This window comes from Diabrotica undecimpunctata, chromosome 4 (genome assembly GCF_040954645.1).
Source record: "Diabrotica undecimpunctata isolate CICGRU chromosome 4, icDiaUnde3, whole genome shotgun sequence".
NCBI lineage: Eukaryota > Metazoa > Arthropoda > Insecta > Coleoptera > Chrysomelidae > Diabrotica > Diabrotica undecimpunctata.
Genome location: NC_092806.1, coordinates 121,452,051 through 121,472,380, shown reverse-complemented (window position 1 = coordinate 121,472,380; position 20,330 = coordinate 121,452,051). Strand labels below are relative to the sequence as shown.

The following is a 20,330-nucleotide window of genomic DNA, read 5'->3' as shown; positions in this document are numbered from 1 at the left end:
TAGCGTCGGTGCATGATCTTCCCGACCTAAAACCTTGTTATTCTTCTGCTGGAGTTATAAATTCATTAAGTTTATTTGTTATCACTTTGGTTGTCAATTTTAGTGTTGTGTTTAATAAATTAATTCGTCTTAAAGTTGCCGGGTCAGATTTGTATCCATTTTTGAAGAGAGATATTACGATGCTCAATCTACATTCTTGAGGAATTCTGTTTTGTTCTATTATTTTTTGGATTAGTTTTAATAGGTGTTTGGTCAAATCTGCTCCTCCGTACTTTAGGTGTTCGTTCGGTATTCTGTCCTCTTCTGGTGATTTTTTATTTTTTAATTTCCTTAATGCTTCCTTTACCTCTTCGTACTCAATATTTATTTCTTCGTTCGTCGTCACCTCTGGTGTTGGTGGTTCATTATCGTCACCTTTAGCAAATAGGGATCGAACGTAGTCTGCCCATGTTTCCTTCTGAATGTGTTATGTTTTTATTAGTTCGTTCACCTCTTTTCTGTGTCCTCTGATCATTCTACATATTTCTTTCTGTGTTCCATAGAAGTCGTGTTCCATCTATTTTAAGAAGCTTTGCCAGTTTTTCCTTTTTATTTGTCTAACTAAAGTATTCGTTTCATTTCTGATTCGTTTATAGTGGTTGTATGCCTGTTGTGTTTGTTGTGTTCTGTATTGTAAAAAGGCTTTCTTCTTTTCTTTACATTTTGTCTTCACTTTCTCTCTAAACCATAGTGTTTTCTAAACACCGAAGATCTAAATATCATCGGATATTAAGATTCTTTATAATCAATATCTCTTTATAACTACAATAGAGAAACCAAAATTTTGAAAAGAGTATCAAATATAAGTATATAAATTTAAATACATTTATGGAGGCATTCACACATAAATGAGGTGGAAAATATGAACAAATGAAGAAATAGAAATTCCATATAACGATGTAATAATGGCATACTTAGAGTCGCGAATAGTCGGCTGATTAGGACTAGAAAGAATGGTTAGTGAAAGAGTGACAAAATTATTCCTGTACAGAAAGCAAGTGAAGAAATGAAGAAAAGGTAGACAAAGAAAAAAAATAAGTAATAATATGTTAGGGAAGAGTTAAAATTATAGATGCATAAGACTAACATAATGGTGAAAATAATAAAAGAAAATGGAAAGTAATAAAAGCATGTAGGGAAGAGCTTTAAACATTGTAATTATTAATTACAATTAAAAAACTTTATTTTTAATTTACTTTTATAATTATGTAATCTATATTACATTATTTAGAATTGTTTACTTTTTTATTTTTATTTTATAATTAGGAATATGATCTTCAAGACAGTAAAACTAAATAAATATTAGTATGTTCAATCCTACAATTAAATAATTAAATTAAATCCATTTATATTCAAGATACTTAATTGTGAATTGGAGCAGTAATATAAAAAATAATGTATGCAAAGTAATACGGCCTATTCTTTTAATATCCAGATAACGCCCAAGGATTTTTTAATTTCAAAAAAATGTTAATACAATAATTTAAATAAGTATTTAAGATTGCAGAAAATATTGAATGATTGTTAAGTATGCAACATATGAGGTGATATATTTATAGATCACTGGACACATTCAATATCAAAGTGCATTGGGCAATCTCGCAATGTTATATTGAATCAAATTAATTCGGCGCACCTTAACTGGCTTCGGAGCCCTATAAAATCACTTTAATCCTACTCGAATTGGCTCCCAACCCAATTCATGAACTGGCTCTCGCTCATTACGAAATTCTCAGAAATTGAATCTTCTCTTCTGAAACCTGGATTTTGAGGAAAACAGGTGTAATATACACCAGAAATTAGAAATGTAGTCGTAAACAATTTACTTGTTAAAAAAACTGCAACTTACACGACTATACAGGGTGATGCCTTCTTGACATATTTTTTAGAAGCTCAAAAGCAATTACACTTTTTTCCTGTAGAAGACATATTTGATAGTCAATGAAATTTCTTTTAAGACATATTGCATTTCGGCATACACTTTTAGGGACACTACCACTTCTCACATTAATATAGTTATCTATTTGAACATGTTTCAGAAGTTCCAAAAATTGGAAAATGTTAGGATGATAAATATAAAACACAATTGAATTTTGAATGGAAGCTATCGCATCCATTCGTCGTTCTTTGTAGATATGTAGTATTCTCGGCCCACATGATAGGTGGAAATTTGGTGTCTTCAGTGATGTAGTTCTTCACCAAGAAATCTGCAAATTTTTGAAATGCCCGATGTCTGAAAGACCAAACATGTATTTTAAATAACCCAAAATGTCTGACTCTTTTGAATATTCCGTTGACAAGCCAATGTTTGAATATTTGTCACCTGTTTCATGTAATTAAAGTTAAATTGAAATAGACTAAGAATCGTTTAATAAACTAAGCAAGGTGAAAACGGCATCCTTTCAAATCAGAATTTAGGAAAAATTGGCAAACTGCTTTCTGAATTGCTATTTTAAAATCCACATACAGAACCACCGGGTCAAAAATTACGCTTATACTCATAAACTTCTCTTTCAAAAACTGGAACACACGTACGTAGGAAACGGTTTCTTGGGAAGCAAGATATATACAAGAGGTACGTAGTGTTCGTTCATGAGCCCTTGAACTGTAAACAGTTGACAAAAATACTTTGTGCAGTATTTGTAGGTTTCGTCTAACAAGAAATTTTAAACTTGTCTCACAAGAAAACACCACGAAATTGGCGTCCGAATCATTTTTTAATAAGAACCATTCTCCTTTATTGGTCATTATTTTACTTGTATTTATCACTTCATGTACTTCCTTCACACACGTTTGTAGTTTCAGTAACACCTTCCTCTGATTGTAGTACATGCAGTTCCTTATCGTGTACATCATACACAGTAAGCATTTTGATGCCAGAACTGTACTTTGTGAAGAAGTTTCATGGACTTCTCACAAATGTATTCAACAGCCTTTCTCTTCAAAGAATTGTTGAATTTTTGGCGGTATAGCGTTTCTATACTGCTGCTCTCATGCTTGAAAACTCACCACCAAAGTTGAGCATTGTTAATGGTGCAGAAGTTTCTGTTTTCATATTCAACTTGGATCCATGGTATGCACACTATCATCTGTTCAATTCTCCCGACCATAACTTGACAGCAATTATAATTTAACTGTTCACTACCACAGGTTTTCCCTGTTCGCTTAACATTTTTGTAGCTTCCATCTTCTCGATAATATGATTAAGTGCAAGCAATAAATCTAAAAAAAACTATTAGCAAAGTCATTCGAAATAAGTTTGTGACGAAGGGGTATATGAATTTAAAGAATGATGGGAAAATCCATTACTGGTTGCCACAATAAAATCCATCACCTACTTACCTAAATTTTCTAGAATTTCATGGGGAGCCAATTCGTGTAAACCTCTTTATCCATAGAGGGCTTATTACCTGCGATAGAAATCCAGTTCATATGCATCCAATGAATTATGGCTTACTTTGGCAAGATGTATAGTAAAATATTGGTTTTTTTATCTTTTTTATTTTTTATTATTTTTATTTATTACAATCTGGTCAACTGAACAATACCCAATTCATCTTTAACTTCTTCTACTAGTAGTACAATTATTTGGACCAAAATGTGAATCTAAAGAACACCCCAGCAAAGACAAGTTTCAACTGAACAATTTCTAAGGAGATCAAAGTAAACAAAAGCATGAAACAAGGTGACTATATCTCTCCAATACTGTTTAATCTGATATAAGAAGCAATAATAAGGAGGACAAACTTTGTATCGTAAACAAAAACATTACAGATCTCTGCTGTTTCTAACATCCTTTTTGTCCCCTCTGTCAGGTCTTGTTTCTGCAGTGTATGTCATTATTGGTCTGATGACTGTTTTGTAAATTTTGCCTTTCGTTTCTTTCCCGATATTTTTTTTTAATATAAATTGTTTTAGCTTTCTAATCTGTACTAGTACCTTAATAAGATCTTTTGTTACATATGGAATGGAATCAATGACAATTAACAAGAAAGAACAACAAATTTGAAAGAAAAATAATGAGAATGATACTAGGCCCCAATGTAACAAGAGCAGTAGAAAAAAGAATGACAACAAATGCTGAAATTGAAGAAGAATTAAAGGGAGGAAATATAGTCGGATACATAAAATCTTTGTGCTTAGAATAGATAGGGCATATACAGAGATGCCCACATACAGATTTGCTAAGAAGGATAACTAACTGGGCACCCAGGTATAGACGAAGTCCTATAAGAAGATGGCTGGATGTGACGTAGAAGATGATATAAAACAAAGAAAATTAAAGACTGGAAAATTCACACAGTGATAGGACAGGAAGAAATTGGACAGATGGCATTAGCTATAATCCCTAGGGTATGTAAAGCTTAATGATAATGATGATACAAGTTTACATAGTTTAATTGAAAAAAATTAATTATCTATTATGTTAATAATTTGTATTAAAATTTAGAAAACATTAATCTTTAATATCATATTCAGAAATATACTTAAAGTAACTTACAAATGAGGAGTCAGTTAGAACAGCTTCTGAAAATGCTCCAGGTTTATATAAAGGCACAAAACCATATACTTCATCACCAATTTTGTATTCATCAGATACACCTAGTCCTTTGGCTAAAATAGTACCTGAAAAATCCCTACCTACTGTTAGAGGAAGTTCCAATTCACCCTTCCTCATAATTTGCAATAGAGTATTACCATAACCACCTACAAGAAATTAAAAGTGTACTATTAATAATAATACGTATAACTTCATGTCTCAGACTTGGACACAAATAACAGAGAATTAGAATAAACTAACTGAAATGCTATGTGCTTTGAATAGTTGTTGAATTTACAGCACACTTTAGTTTAATTTTAACTATACATAAAAATTATATTCTTACCCATCATTAATATATCTATAGGATTAACCGAAGCACTGTGAACTTGAACTAAAACTTCTGTAGGACTTTTAATAATAGGAAGCCGAGTTTCTCCAAGCTGTGCATTTTGTATACCACCATACTCATGAATAAGCCAGGCCTTCATTTTTAGTTTTTCAGTAAGAGCTTGTTTGTCATAGTTAATCCCAAAAGTTGAAAATACTCTTTTTAACATTCTGATCACTTGTAAACTTACAACTGTAGGAAATTTTATGTGTCCGCCTTTTTAATTTAATAAAATTTATTTACTTATGTAAATTACTCTTTTATTATTCATAGACTTGAATTAATTAAAGATGACAAGGTTATTTTCAGATGTATATAAATCTTTAACTCCGGTAAAAAAACTGACATGAAAAATTATAATATGTGGTATGATCAAGGAATATGCGTTTATATTCGTTGGTATATTATGGTCTATTCTAATTGGAAAAATTATAAGTACCTACATTAGAATAAAAATTAGACAGAGGTATGCTCTGTATCATTAACCTAACACTTTGATGTGTAAAATGCTTGGCTAAATATAATAATATAAATAAATATTTTCTATTTTTATATGCGTCTATAATTCTTTGCGGTTTAATATTTGTTGATAATATTGTCACATCACATATCACATGTCACAGTTTGGTTATGTTATGTTTGAAAGTTTAGTTTTGAAAGTATGTTTATAAGTTTAAACTTAAAGCGTAGAATAACTTGAGCGCAATACAGTCAGACAGTGGGGTTTCTCCAGAGCGGCAGAGAAGAGAAAACTGAACTGACTGTCTGACTGACACGTGACACAAAAGCAGTCCCTGCATCTCTTTCTAATTAGCAGGTTTCTCGACCACGTAACCTAAATAACCAATAAGAAGGTCATGTCACAGTATAGTTGTTGCACAGTATAGATAACAACCAGTATTCTCACTCTACCGCGGTACCTTTGATCTTTTTAGACAAAATTCGGTGACCTTGACGCCATATTTTCTGGACGAAAACCGAGGACTGGCCCTGCACATATGGACGCGACAGAGCCGACTTTGATTTATTTAACAAAATTGATTTTAATTTCAACCAATTTCAAAACTCTTCTTGCTACTCTTTCATTCTTCGAGAAATTAAAAAAAAAAACCTAAAATTGTTTTGCGTTGTATTTATGATTTTGTTTTCTAAAGTTTCACAACTATTTGTTACAGAACTGTCTTATACACTATCAAAAAAAAAATCAAATGGAGAGTTATGCAACAGTTTTTAATAAATATGCTAGTTTTAAAGCTGTATGGTTATAAAGTAGAATAAAATGCAAAGTTTCATTTCAAAATTCAAATACAGAGTTTGAAATCAGTTAATATATTTTAATTATATCTCACTAAAAACACAAGAGGATGTGAACAAAACTCCTAAATATGTATATTGATTAGTGATTGATCTTACCTGTTCATTGTAATAGACTATTTTGACTTGTTATTTCGATATAAACGATTAAATAATGTGTTATTGATGTTTCCAAATAATCATTTTATTATTTTTTCTTTTAGTTTTGTTTTCATATTTTTGAGTAGGAAAATTTGTTATTGAATTTTAATAAATAGTACAAACGTACACGGCTAAATAAAGTTGTACAATATTTGAGTGGACTTTGTTTAAAAGGCGACTAAAAGTTATGGTACTAAGTCGAGAAACATGTTTTAATAATATTCGGCTTTACAGCTAATATGTCAAAATTCTTTTGAAAGAGAATGTCAAGTATACCTACTTATAAAGTCAGCAGAATCACCAGTAGGGACTTTTAGATTACCAAATGTGTCACCGGTTCTATTTTTATATACATTAACATATTGATATACAGTTTTAGCCGACAAATTAGTTACACTTTTTGAGTAGCTGTCTGGTATATTATTTTTAAATAATATATTAGGGCTGGGTAAACAAAATTTGCTACACAAAACATTTTTGTAAAACTTTTGGCCCCTTGAAGTACATTAAGAGACATCCTGTTTAAACTGATTACTGAATCTTCTACCTCTTGCCTTTTTTCTAGACTGTAAAATTTGAACATTTGTGAAATTAGCTAAATTTAACGAAGGACAAAATTTAGATGTAAGTGCCATGTAGTCTTCAATTGTCACATTATCGACACATTTCTTTTCTGTAGAATGTACAGAATGTTTTCTGAATTTTTTATTTAAATAATGGTTTTCCTTCCATAATTTTATAACTGTACTTCATAGGACAATTTTTCTTTGAGTTTTTTCTTACAATCCTTGTTGATGTACATTAGACGTCTAACGGAATCATACAAAGTGCTAAAAGTAGCGTCATCCTGTTAATGGTTAGAATGTATTTGTGGAAATAAAAAATAAATTTTTAAATGAACTTCATTTATTATTACATGTTGCATTAGATATTACATTTATTTGTTTATTTAATAATAACAAAGGTGACAGACCCACTGTCAAAATTAGACAAAAATACATTGTAGATAAATACAATTACAGATAAAAATCAAATATACATGTATAAAACAAGTACACATTAAGTTTACAAAGTATCATTTTGTAGTTTAAAATTTCAGAAGTTAAACAAATTATATCTCATGAGCACTGGTTTGCATGTATGAGAAGTCAGATCATACCTATATTTGAACCATAATTAGTTCTGCGATGAGATATATGGAAATGTAAATTCTGAAGAAGTGAACGGGAAGGAATATGAAAAGAAATTAGCTAAAGCAATTTAGGAGTATGGATTATTCTATAATTAATTGCTTTTGTTCAAATGTGATTTTGAATGATATTTTACATTTTTGTTTACTTGATCTTGATTAATGTCAATATAATTAATTATTAATTAATTAGAAGAAACACTCTAATACATTTTTATGGAATATGATCAGATATTTTAGTTATATCTCACTAAAAACATAAGATAATGTGAAGAAAACCCCTAAATGGGTATATTAATTATTGATTGATATTATCTGTTCATTGTAATAAAAAAGAGTATTTTGACTTATTATATTGTTATAAACAAGTAAATAATGTTTTATTGATGTTTCCAAATAATCAATTTATTATTTTTTCTTTTGGTTATATTTTCATGTTTTTCAGTTTCAAATTTCTCTTCATGAATTTTAATGAATAGTACAAACGTACACAGCTAAATAAAGTTCTACAATATTTTAGTGGAAATTGTTCACAAGGGTGGCTAAAATTTATTGTACTAAATAGAGAAACATATGTTTTAATAATATTCGGCTGTACAGCTAATATGTCAAAATTCTTGTGAAAGAGACAGTCAAGTATACTAATAAAGTTAATAAAATCACCAGTAGGCATTTTTAGATTACCATATGTCTCACCAGTTCTATTTTCATATCCGTTAAATATGAATATACAATAGTATCTCACAAATTGGTTACACTTTTTGAGTATATGCCACATATTTCACAACTATGGAATTCTTAAACATTTTTTTATTAAATATCCACACAAATAGGTTATAAAATTTCAATTTTTCAATTGTCAATATACTTCTTTTCTGTAGACTGTAACTTCTGAAGTTTATTTTTTAAATAATGGTTTTTCTTCCTTAATTGTATAACTGTACTTCATAATACATTTTTTCGGGGAGTATTTATTGATAATTGTTGTGACACTTGAGTTGAACTTGGTGTTACTGGAAGTGTAGTTACATGTTCAGGTTCTCCATGGAATATGTTGTTTTTACCAGGAGTAATAGTAATATCCTGAAGTACAGTTATAGTGGATGGTTTATGTTTAATACTAACATTTTTCTCTATATCCATAGCTGAACTTTTCACTACTTCTAAAAGAAAAAGAGAAAGCTTACATATGTGTTACATCTTAATTATTTATTTTATTTACCTTCATTAATAGGACATCTTGGAAGACATGTTTTGGACTACTGCAGAATAAGTATGATCAAAAGTTGATGAGCCCTCTGTTAAAGGAAAGTTTGTGAGAACTGCAGAAGGTTGTAATCGATTTCTCATATCATTCAGAAACATCTTATTGTCGAAATGAGTACCATAAAGACGATGACTTCTATGTAAACGTTCTGCCTTATTCAATAAATCTTCTCGTCCACATGCCATTAACCAAATTTTTGCCTAAATACAAACATTTTTTTAATACACGATGAAACGTTAATAAATAATATAACATCTTAACATCTGTAATACACAATTTTAATCCTAATTTAACACTCACCTATTAACATCTTTTGGAAAGAAAACAATACTTTTCCTAGAATTATTACAACACTTTGTAGCTGCACAAGTGTGGCAAGGCTTTTTGTTTTTATTTTTGTACATATCGACGTACTTATACAACGTAATTGCGAAATAAAAAATGTATAAAGTTTATTTGTATCTATAAATACACAAAAAGTAAACAAATACAATGGCCTCTATATTATTTATCTATGACAAATGACAATGGCCAATGACCAATGAGAGCCGTCAAATTTTTCGGAGTCCAGAGAAAATGGCGTCGCTGTCTGCGCGAGTAAAATGCGCGAACTTTCGCGCCAAAGCGGAGTGGGAATACTGGTTGTTGTCTATACTGTGGTTGTTGTCTATACTGTGGTCATGTGTTCGGTGTTCGATAAACCCGGTTTTGCCGCACTTGAGAAATGTGACTTTTATTGTAGCATGCTTTAAACTTTTAAAATGTCATAGAATAACCACACCACAGAATAATAAACAATTGTTACTTATTCTGTGACAACACTGTCTGTGATTGTCATGTGATTGTATATAAATAATATTATGTCCATGGCCGTGGACACATGTGACCTTGTCAATGTCAGTTGTTTAAAGTAAATTTGAAGGTTATTTTTAACAAAAACAAACAAAAATTACTGTAATCTCACTATTTATTAAATGTATTAAAAATTTTTGCATTAATTCATCCTGACAAAAATTCTTGTACGATAAAGGTAAGTAGATAGTTTTTCAAATTATATACATTTTCTAATGCATATTTTAAAGTGAATAACAGGAATGCTCATTTTTTAATATACATACTTACCTATATGTATTTTAAATGCATGTTAACAGACTACATTGGTTGAATAGAATAATACTTATACTCAGAAAGCTTTTGCAGCTGCAGGAGATTGATTATTGAAAGAGTTAACAGAATCTAACCCTTATCAATAATGAATTCTTCTCTTTATCAATTATTTATTGATATATCTTGTTATACTTGTATATTTGTTATATCTAATAGTTTTATAGAATTATTGTAGAATGCTTACTTTTTATGATGATAAAGTTTGTTCACTATAAAAAGTTTTTGAGAACCTGATTTTTGTTTTGATTTTACTATTACCTATCTATTATTGTTACTACTCGATCTATGTGGGCATTCTGTCATGGAGGCCATATATTGAAATTTACTTGAAAGTATTAGATTTTTAAATGAAACAAACAGAAAAATTAAAACTGTGACCCAAAATCTGTGAATTTAAGTTATAAAGGAAGTAACACAGAATCCAAATATACAATTTTTACATTCGTAATAGCTTTGAGTCAAACAAATATGATTATTATTATTATGTTATTGATAAATGATTTTATTCTTACTTAACTTTAAGAACATTTAGAATTATCTAGTGTCAGAATGATTCAGTTCTACTTTTACCCCATCAGCAGACAGGTGAGGAGAGGAATAAAATTACACAAACACAAGTGAGGCCTCTGAGGACCAAAATTAAAAATTAAAAAAAAATTAAAATTAAATAAATTTTCTTAAACTATTTATCTGTTGTGTATTTCTATAATAGTAGTATTTACTTACTGATTCTTAATATTCTTGAAAATTTTCATGAGAAATTCTTAACATTTTTCACATTTTGCTTTTATTTTTAGTTTATTATAAAATATGAAAAGGTAACCCAAGAGTAAATAGTCAGTTTGAAAGGAAAAATAACTTGCAATAATTAAAAAACAACAATGTTTAAAAAGAATCTATGCCGAAAATATTGGTAATCAAATTCAGTTACCACATTCCCTGCAGCATGCAGCATATGTTCAACACACAGCCAACACTGTGGGTAGACTTAACCCTCCGTTCATCAGATGTGGTCTGTGAGTCTACTAAAAAATAAAAATTTTGGATAATTCTCTCATTTTATTTTTTTTTTAATTTCTACCTTTTCATTACTTTCCTAGAAACTAAATACCATTCGTTTTTTTTTATACAAAACTGTTTTTGAAATTTCTAAATAGCTGCTGCATGGCCGTTTGTCCTGACAAACCCCACCCGATCAAATGTGTAACAATATTTTCACTGCTTCTTAGTTGTATTTTTCTTGCAATCTTGTTTCACTTGGCCAGGAATAACGCAAATTAAAAATAGGCAGGTATATTCTTCAGTTTTTGCATTTAGCAACGATATGGCTGCCATATCATATATACCAAAGAAAGGAAAAAATGTGATTGGTGTGATGTGATTGATGAAGATACTGGTGATCAGAAAAAACCAGAAATAATTACTGTTTTTAATTCCACAAAGAGTGGAGTAGATGTTGTAGACAGAATGATCACATCATATGATGTTTCCAGAAATACGAAATGTTGGCCAATGGTAGTAGTTTATAATCTCCTTAATTTCGCACCAATTAATACATTTGTAATTTAGAAAGGCAACAACCCAGATGGAGAATTTTCCAAAACGCGAAGATTATTCCAAAAAAACCTAGGTATGGAATTGGTACAGGAGAGTATACAACGGAGAGCAGTTGATACTCATTGGCACACATCCCTACATCAGTATGCCATATGTCCATACCAGGCCCAGTACTTATTTTATATAAATGTAAAGCATAGTTTCCAAATAAAGTACCAAAATATAATACAGTGAGAAACAATTACATGCTGATAAACAGGCATAATCTCATGTATCTACTTGATTTAAGAATTTTCATAGAAGAATTTTAGCAGTATATTCAAGACGAGTAAGGATCAATATTTCTTTCTGTCAGAATTTAAATATATTTGCATATAAATCTGGAAATGAAAATTCTAGATGAAGATTGAAGATATAAAATTAAATTCACTCTACATACATACCTTATAAAAATTCATGTGTTTCAAAAACAACAATATAATTTAATATAATCATCATTTGAAGAACACAAGTTTATTATAATCAGGTTAATATCTTCATAATTGTCTGTTTGCACTTCAGATTTTAAATAACTGTCTTCTATTTTAATCAAATTATTATGTCAATTATTAAAAAGTGCCTATATTGGTTCTATTGGATTTAAATTCAGATAGTATGGACGTAAATGTAAAGCAGTTGCAATGTTGTCAATTGTTTTGAAAATCATTACCTGTACAGAGGAATTGATATTAACACTGAGAATTTAGTGATGGATTTGACATTAAACAGTCTTCACCGGATTATTTTGCATTCACAACTGAAGACTGTAAAACTGGAATTGAATTTGAATTATTTTGTATTTCTTTTTTATAACATTGGAATAAGAATAAATTGTACATAATGAGTTTTTCGATAACTTGTTACCTAATATGTATCATATTTTCTATTATTTTTTGATTAAGTAAAACAAAAATTTTATCCTTGGTGTGAATTGAACCCCAATCTTCTTGTCAATAGACCACGTCTCTAACTATTACATCAATTCCACATACAATAAACGTTTTCGGACAGAACATACCTACCTTTAGTTTACTCAAATATTTCAGTTGAGGTATTTTATTTATTAAATAAACTTAAAGATTTATAATTTAAAATCGGTACCAATTAATGTTTTTTACTATAATATATCTTAAATTATTCAATCATTTATTCTCAGAAGAAATTATTAAAATAAAATATTTTCGAGGTCATCCGTATAATTATGACTGAAGTCAAATAGACACGTTTAAGAACTAGCTTTATCTCGTACTATCTCACAACTTAATCTGTCTTCTATCCTTTCCGCTATTTTGCCGGGTGGTAAAACACTCATCACTGTATATATACTTTGGATCGCCCGTATATGAAGTTTAAGCTACCAGAAATTTTATTTCCTGTAAAACACACCTTACTTGCTTAAAGATTTAAATATATTTATCATTATTTTGCATATAACCTTAATATTTTCTGTATTTTAGAGAGAAAATCAAAAAATTATGAGAAAGCAAATTATCCGTACAGCCCTGGTTCAGATGCAGGTAGGAACAGAACTAATTAAGAATTTAGAAAATGCTTCGAAACATATTGCCAAAGCCAAAGCAGGGGGAGCAGAATTGGTAGCATTACCAGAATGTTTTAATTCTCCATATGGCACCAATTTTTTTAAACAATATGCTTCTGAAGTCCCGAAAAGTTCAACATGTGAAATGCTATCAAAAGCGGCTAAAGAAAATTCAATTTATTTGGTGGGAGGTACATTTCCCGAAATAGAAAATGATAAATATTATAATACTTGTACAGTTTGGAATCCTGAAGGAGAGCTTATAGCAAAATTTAGAAAGATGCATTTATTTGATATTGACATTCCCGGAAAAATAACATTTAAAGAATCTGATATTTTAACTGGTGGTAATCAACTTGCTACCTTTGATATGAATTGCATTAAAGTGGGACTAGGAATTTGCTATGATTTAAGATTTGAGGAACTGGCCAAATTGTATAGATTACAAGGATGCAAATTATTGATTTATCCAGGTATGTTTATTTCTTAATTGGTCTATAATAATTTTATTAAATTATCCTCATACAGTATTCTAGGTTTTACTTAAATATTTATGCTAAAACGTATCTCTTTTATGTAAGTACTAATTGAATAAGTCAGTCTTGATATTTTATTGCGTCCCAGTAAATGGAGATTGGGATAAGACTGGAGGAAATGTGGGTGCTGTGTCGTGAAGGGGTGCATGGGAGAAGCAGATTTGTTGGCAAAACAGGTCTCGAGAGGAAGCCTGTATGCCTAGAACCATTGTGTGGCATTACCAAAGATGTTGCAGAAACTAGGTTTAGAAGTGGTTGATAAGGAATGATAAAAAAAAAATGTCGAACCACTCAAGGCCAAATCCAGACTAAGAAAATTGATAAAAATCTCTCGGAAAATTTGATGAACCTCAATGAACGAGATTAAAATGGTGACTGCACATTTTCGTTTAAGAAAACACTTATACTTCATCTAATTTACATTCCGTTGCACGTCATCCGCGTCATAGCCCGTGACGTCACATGATACCAGCACGAAATATTTAGGCGGTAGGTGTGTTCTTTTTTAGAATCACTTTGCCGAGTACACTGGCATTACAGCCACTAGACATATTTTATTATATACGCGTAGAAATAATATTTAAGGATTTCTATTAATGTTAACTTAAAGAAATACACAATAATATATTTCATTTAATTTGTATACTGATTGTATACAAAACACTAATAAGACCAGTGCTAACATATGGTTTAGAAACTTGGACACTAACACAGAATGACCAAGAATTGCTCAAACGTTTTGAGCGAAAAATACTAAGACGAATATATGGAGGCATAAAAGAACAAGGTTTGTGGCGCAGGTGTTACAATTTTGAGTTGTATAGAAGATTTGGAGAACCTGACGTTGTAAAATTCATTAAGGTAGCACGCCTCAGATGGATAGGTCATGTAATCAGACGAGAGGAAGATGCCATAGTCAGATAAGTTTTTGACCGAAGATGGCCGATCGGACAACGAAGAAGAGGAAGACCGAGACTTAGGTATCAAGACAACCTAGAAAATGATTTGAAGTCTATCGGAATTAGAGCATGGAGAAGAGTTGCCAGAGACAGGGGCGAATGGAGGATTGTTCTGAAGAAGGCTTTGGCTCATAAAGAGCTGTAACGCCACTGATGATGATGATGATGATTTATTTTGTATAAATGCATTATAAAGCGTTTTTATGAAGAACATTTGTTCGGAACACACTGTAACTGTAATCGAACGAAGGTGAAATTTTGGTATAAATTGGTAACACTTATTTGACAGTTGCAGTGTTGACAGTTTAGTTTTGATTTTATTATTTACTATTTATTAAACTATGTTGTTTTTTAAAGAAGCGGCTCAAATTGTTTTTAACAAGATTATTTTTTAACTCTTGTTTTGTTTCTATTTATTTACATTAAATATTAATTTATTTTGTTGTATAATCCACTGTTGCAATAATTATGTGACCTATTTGATTTAAAATGGATTCAGGAATTTTTTATACTTTGGCAACTATGTCAACTTCGATCTCTGACGTAGATAATGACGTGCAACGGTATGTAAATTAGATGGACTGTATACAAAATAGGTAAGGTGAATGAACAATGTTACAAAAATGCGAAGAGGAAGAAGAGACTGCAGCACTCATATTATGCTATTGCAATCTGCTAAGTCATATCAGGTTGGAATTCACTGGCCAACTGAGGATTGAACCATAGAAGATGCTAGAACTACCTATGAGAAAACAGTTTGAGTTCTTTGAGGCCACAGAACTTATTGGAGTTTAATGAAAAAAAAACAGGGTATGGTACAAAGGTCGTACGACCAAGTACCAGAGATTAACGTGTATAGCCTAAACTAAGAAGAAGAAGATTAGGGAAAAAGCCTCGTTTTTTATTTAAACTCATTCTATCATTGGAATAAATCGAATTAAACTATTGATTTTTTTTCAATTATTTGCAGTTGTATGTAGCTGAAATAAACTTGTTGCATGAGTGATGATGTCGAAATGAAAATTCATTAGTGAACAAAGAAAATGCAGTACTTTAGAAAAGTACATTTCGAAGTGATAGAAAAGATAAATTTATAAATCGGAAATGAGTTCAATATTATTACTCGGGGGTTTTTGGGGTCCCCAAAATATGGTGCCCAGAACTGGTCTTGTCTCCTGGAGTTTTACGGAAAATCAATACAAAATCACTGCAACCTCGTTACTGGGGGGGTTTTTTGGCCGTTGGCGATGGTCTCCGTGGTACCCGGAGCCCAGAGTTGAATTCGCAAATTCATGGGAATTAGATAAAAAAAATCAGTCTAAACTCGTTACTTGAGTGCCTTGAATACTAATTCATTGGTAACCGTAATATTTCGTTATTTATCGTCCTCGATGTACCCAAATTCTTATTATAAGCTTTATCGAATATAAAAAAGCATTCCAAACACTCTTTTTAAAAATTTTCAACGCTTCGGGACATTTCTAATATGAAAAATCTGTACAATTATATTTGTCAGACATGAGAGTCCATTAAACAAAAATAGACAGTCAAGAAAATGACAAATCTACAAAGAAAGAATTCTGGGCAACAAGAAGAAGTGACAGGTTTTATTCAGTAATTTTCACTCAAACTATTTAACAAACGTTGATGCTCGGATGTCATTGTGTACATCATCCCTCCTAACTTCCCGTCATCTTTACGATCATCTCTCTCAGGCACAGGGTTCATACATGTGTGTCTATGCATTATGTTTCCCTCCACTGTCCATGTACTACACTCCAGCATAGTGTTAGTAACAGTGTCGGCGTATTCGCAGTATAGACATTTATCTGTGCCTGTCTTTCTGAACCTATGAAGATACGTCCTAAAACACCCATGTCCTTTGAGCACTTGGGTCAGGAGGTAATTCAGTCGCCTGTGCCACAGTCCATCCAGTCCATTAGGCTCGGAATCAGCATCTTAGTCCACTGGGCAACATCTTCCGTGTTGTTCCACTCTTCTTACCATCTTTCTATTGATCTTTCCCTTTCTTCTTTTTTTTATGGCTGTTGTCAAATCCTCTCTTCTCTCATAGAGATGTCTTTTTTCTACTGCTAACACATGTAGAGGAACGCAATTCGTGATAGTCCACTGGTCACTGCTGGTACAGTCGTGTAGGCGCATGCTACTCGTAACAGACTCGTTCTGTCCATTCGTATCATGAGCCCCTTGTAGGTCGGTATCTCTACCGCCCCACTCCAGACTGTTGCCGCGTAAAAGATGATTAACTACACAACACCGTGCAGGGCCTCCTCCTTTCTGATTTGGGTCCCTCAATGTTGGGCACCACCCTCATGTTAACTGTGCCCCTGCACATTGGAGTTCCATCTCTTGTCTTTTTCGTTTATATTTCGGTCTTCTCTTTCCGTGATCTGTCATCCAACGACGTTGCCGCATGGCTTACGCGAAATCGGAGATCCGGTTCGTCCCGCGCTGCTGCCAACATAGCGAAATCATCTGCAAAGGCAAAGGGGGTTATACATTCTCCGTATTCGCAGTTCATATGCCAGGTTCCATCCACATTCATCAGATAGTTAGGACATTCCCTCTCCTCAAATGCCCGCATCACTTCTTTCCACTGCAGAGTTGCAGTGCATTTCTAACATCGAAGAGCAGCAGAGCCGTCTAGCGCTGTTCGTCCCCATTGTTGTGCAAAATTGCGTCAATTGTGCTCTTCCCCTTGCAGAATCCGAACTGTCTCGGCGATAGGTCTCCTGATCTCTCAATCCTGTTGTCGATCCGTCCTCGCAGCATCCTCTCGTACAATTTCCCGATGCATGGGAGGAGGTATATGAGGCGATATTTCTTCCCAGTTTTGGGAAGTACCAACCATGATATCCTTTAAACCTCAAAAAATGTCTATGCTTTAAGCAATATATTTATGTGCTCCAAAAGCAACCTCGACCGTCCATACTCGATATGTTATATAATAATATTAATATGTTATAACTGAAGTTATGCATTGATTGTATATCTTTCTCTTGAGGTCCATAGTGATTTCACTGTTGAATGTGACCTTCAACCTACCGTATGGAGCCAAACATAGACCAATTCTCCTTTGAATTTCTTGTGTCTAGTTGGCTCTGGTGGTTTTCAAAGGCATGACTAAGATATCTTGTATAGTGTTGTTTTCTAATTTTATTGTTCCTCCGTTGACCAATTTTGCACTTTTGTTTATTTGCAATCTCACTTCTTTGGTTGCCTGTGAAAGTTGATTAAGCAAGAGGTACTTTCCTAACGACACAGACGTTTTGGAGAGAAGTTAGGATTGAAGATCGGGTACTTTTGGGGCAGAAATCGTAGACACGTTTTATATTACTGTTTTTAACATTGTTAACATTAGAGACAGATTTATAAGATAAAACTAATTCATTTTTATTTTAGCTGCCTTTACGGTAACTACCGGACCACTTCATTTCGAACTATTACAAAGATCTAGAGCACTAGATAATCAAGTCTTTGTATGTGGAATAAGTCCATCTAGAAACGAGAAAGGATTTCGAGCATATGGTTTTTCACAAGTAACGAGTCCATGGGGTAAGGTTTTAGCACAAGCCAAGGAAACAGAAGATATTATTTTTTCTGACTTGGATTTCTCAGAATGTGACGAAGTCAGAGCTCAGATACCGATCTTTGGGCAGCGAAGAACTGATGTTTATGATACTGTACTGAAGAAATAATCCTACTAATCTTTGTAAGGTGCCATTTGTGGAGAATCTGTTATGTCTTATAATAAATTTTACGTAAATTGTTTTATTTGTATGTTTTTTCTTTAAGTGACCAAACATATGTTAAATATTAGTATTTTAAAAATGATCCTATTTCCCGTAAAATACATTCAAAATTAGTTTATTCTCTTCAAGTGATCTTCTTGCCAAGAAACTGCACCAGCCCCCGAAAAAAAATATTTGTTCAACTAATCTCTTACGATAAATCAGGTTTTATTTGTTTGTATAACCTCCCGTGTAAATTAAAAGCTGCATATTTGGATATGTTACATTGGAACTATTCAGCCAATAAATAGATTTCCCAGATTCTTCTAAAAATCTTTCACCTAGTAGGTTATATAAAGAACAGCTTAACTAATATTAGGTTTTCATATCATTCTGGATCAATCGCTGTTGGTGTGTAAAATATTCTTAATCCAAATATAACCCAAATGCTTTTTCTGAAACCCGTCTACCGCGACAAAGCCGATAATTTAAGACTTGTTTGCTTAAATCATCCTTTGCGTCTCTTTTTGTGTAAGGTTTCATCATGTATTTGTCAATACCAACAGCTTCATCTATTAACCTTTCGATAGGCGCGCGTATGCGGTACATACGGACACCTACAGTCCAACCCTTGTATTTGTAAATTTGAGTGAGTTGGAGCTCGTGCTTTTATTTGTCTGTTTTAGTAAGGCTTTTCCGTATTTGTTAAATACGCACGACTTTTTATATAAGTTTTTATACTTTTATTGTTTCAAACGATATTATTATGAGTAGAGGAAGGTATTACACAGTGAGTACGCTACACACCTTAGAGTAGGGAATTCTTAGGATTCCCTACTCTAAGCTACACACTAACGTAGTACGCGGTACACAGTAAGACAACCAATTTAAATTCAACAGATTTCTTCTTCTTTTGCTTCGCCAATCTACATAAGGAGGGCTATTGTATCACAGATGTCGCTAATATTGTTATTTTTGCAATATAGCGTATAGTTTAAATCTGTTTAATTAAAACGTGTTTTCGATAGTGTAAAGTTATATTTAAACCAATAGTTAGAGGAATATTGTGCTGAAACCATAAGCATTGTCTTTAAAGTAAATAATTTAATAAGTTTATCTACCTTTTTAGAGCGCTTTTTACATTGTTTCTTTTTTATATACCATTACAAGACAATTATTAAGATGTCAAATCTTTTAAATATTGTCTTTATTCCTGTTAATTTAAGAATTTTGTCGATTTTGTCAGTGACACCTTTGATGTAAGGACAAAAAGCTTTTGTATGATGAAGGTTTGAGATTTTGTGTTGAAATTGAGTGGGAGATTGATGTCTGTGGGTGCTGCTATTGATGTAATTTTCGCGGTAACCGTTTTGGATGAGGGCTTGTTTTAAACTAGAGAGGTCAACTCTCTTTACTGATAATGGCGTTTGTTGTTTTCTCCAGATAGGTTGTTTGATTGTTAGGAATTGAGGACCGTTTTTTTAAAACTCGATAACTACATTTTTATCAAATTTGAGTTTTGAACTGTATCCCCATAAAAAGTGAACCACCGATCTGTTAATAAAGTCAGATATCACAAAACTCGATAGGTACACATGTTATTGGTTATAGGACGATCAACATGCGGCGCGCGGCGGTTTGTTAAAACTCGATAACTACATTCGGTATTTTAAAACTCGATAAGTTCAGATATGATGTCATCATGTGTGCCGATATGATTTATCTTGTTGCGATCTGTCTGTAATAATTCTTTAGTTTGGTTTCGACTGTAGAGTAAGCTTGTGCTTAGTGATTTTTTCTTAAATCTCGTGGTTTAAACGATGGATACTGGTGAATATAGCAAAAACATATGTAGTGTGGAGGGAGGAAGAAAACAACGTTCTTCTAAAAAAGCGCCAA

At 32.0% G+C, this 20,330-nt stretch overlaps 2 protein-coding genes and 1 long non-coding RNA gene across 3 annotated transcripts in view; 1 reads left to right on the top strand and 2 right to left on the bottom strand.

Annotated features, from left to right (window-relative positions):
* Positions 1-5,753, bottom strand: part of LOC140439949 (reticulon-4-interacting protein 1, mitochondrial-like) — a 35,410-nt gene extending 29,657 nt beyond the window's left edge. Inside the window, exons 1-2 of the mRNA XM_072530142.1 lie at positions 4,926-5,753; positions 4,541-4,746 (exon numbers count right to left, since the gene is read on the bottom strand). Of these exons, the coding sequence (XP_072386243.1) occupies positions 4,541-4,746; positions 4,926-5,139 (420 nt within the window). The 5' untranslated portion in view covers positions 5,140-5,753. The remainder of the gene's footprint in view (positions 1-4,540; positions 4,747-4,925) is intronic.
* An 848-nt stretch (positions 5,754-6,601) lies between these two features.
* Positions 6,602-9,535, bottom strand: LOC140439951 (uncharacterized). The gene is made up of 3 exons (XR_011950760.1): positions 9,182-9,535; positions 8,837-9,081; positions 6,602-8,777 (listed from the first exon to the last, which is right to left on the bottom strand). It is a non-coding gene; the product is annotated as an uncharacterized lncRNA (long non-coding RNA).
* Positions 9,536-9,770: 235 nt separating this feature from the next.
* Positions 9,771-18,471, top strand: LOC140439950 (omega-amidase NIT2). Its single transcript, XM_072530144.1, has 3 exons — positions 9,771-9,911; positions 13,104-13,657; positions 18,103-18,471. The coding sequence occupies exons 2-3, from the start codon at positions 13,120-13,122 to the stop codon at positions 18,396-18,398; spliced, it is 834 nt and encodes a 277-aa protein (XP_072386245.1). The 5' UTR covers positions 9,771-9,911; positions 13,104-13,119; the 3' UTR covers positions 18,399-18,471.
* The last annotated feature ends 1,859 nt before the right edge of the window (positions 18,472-20,330 follow it).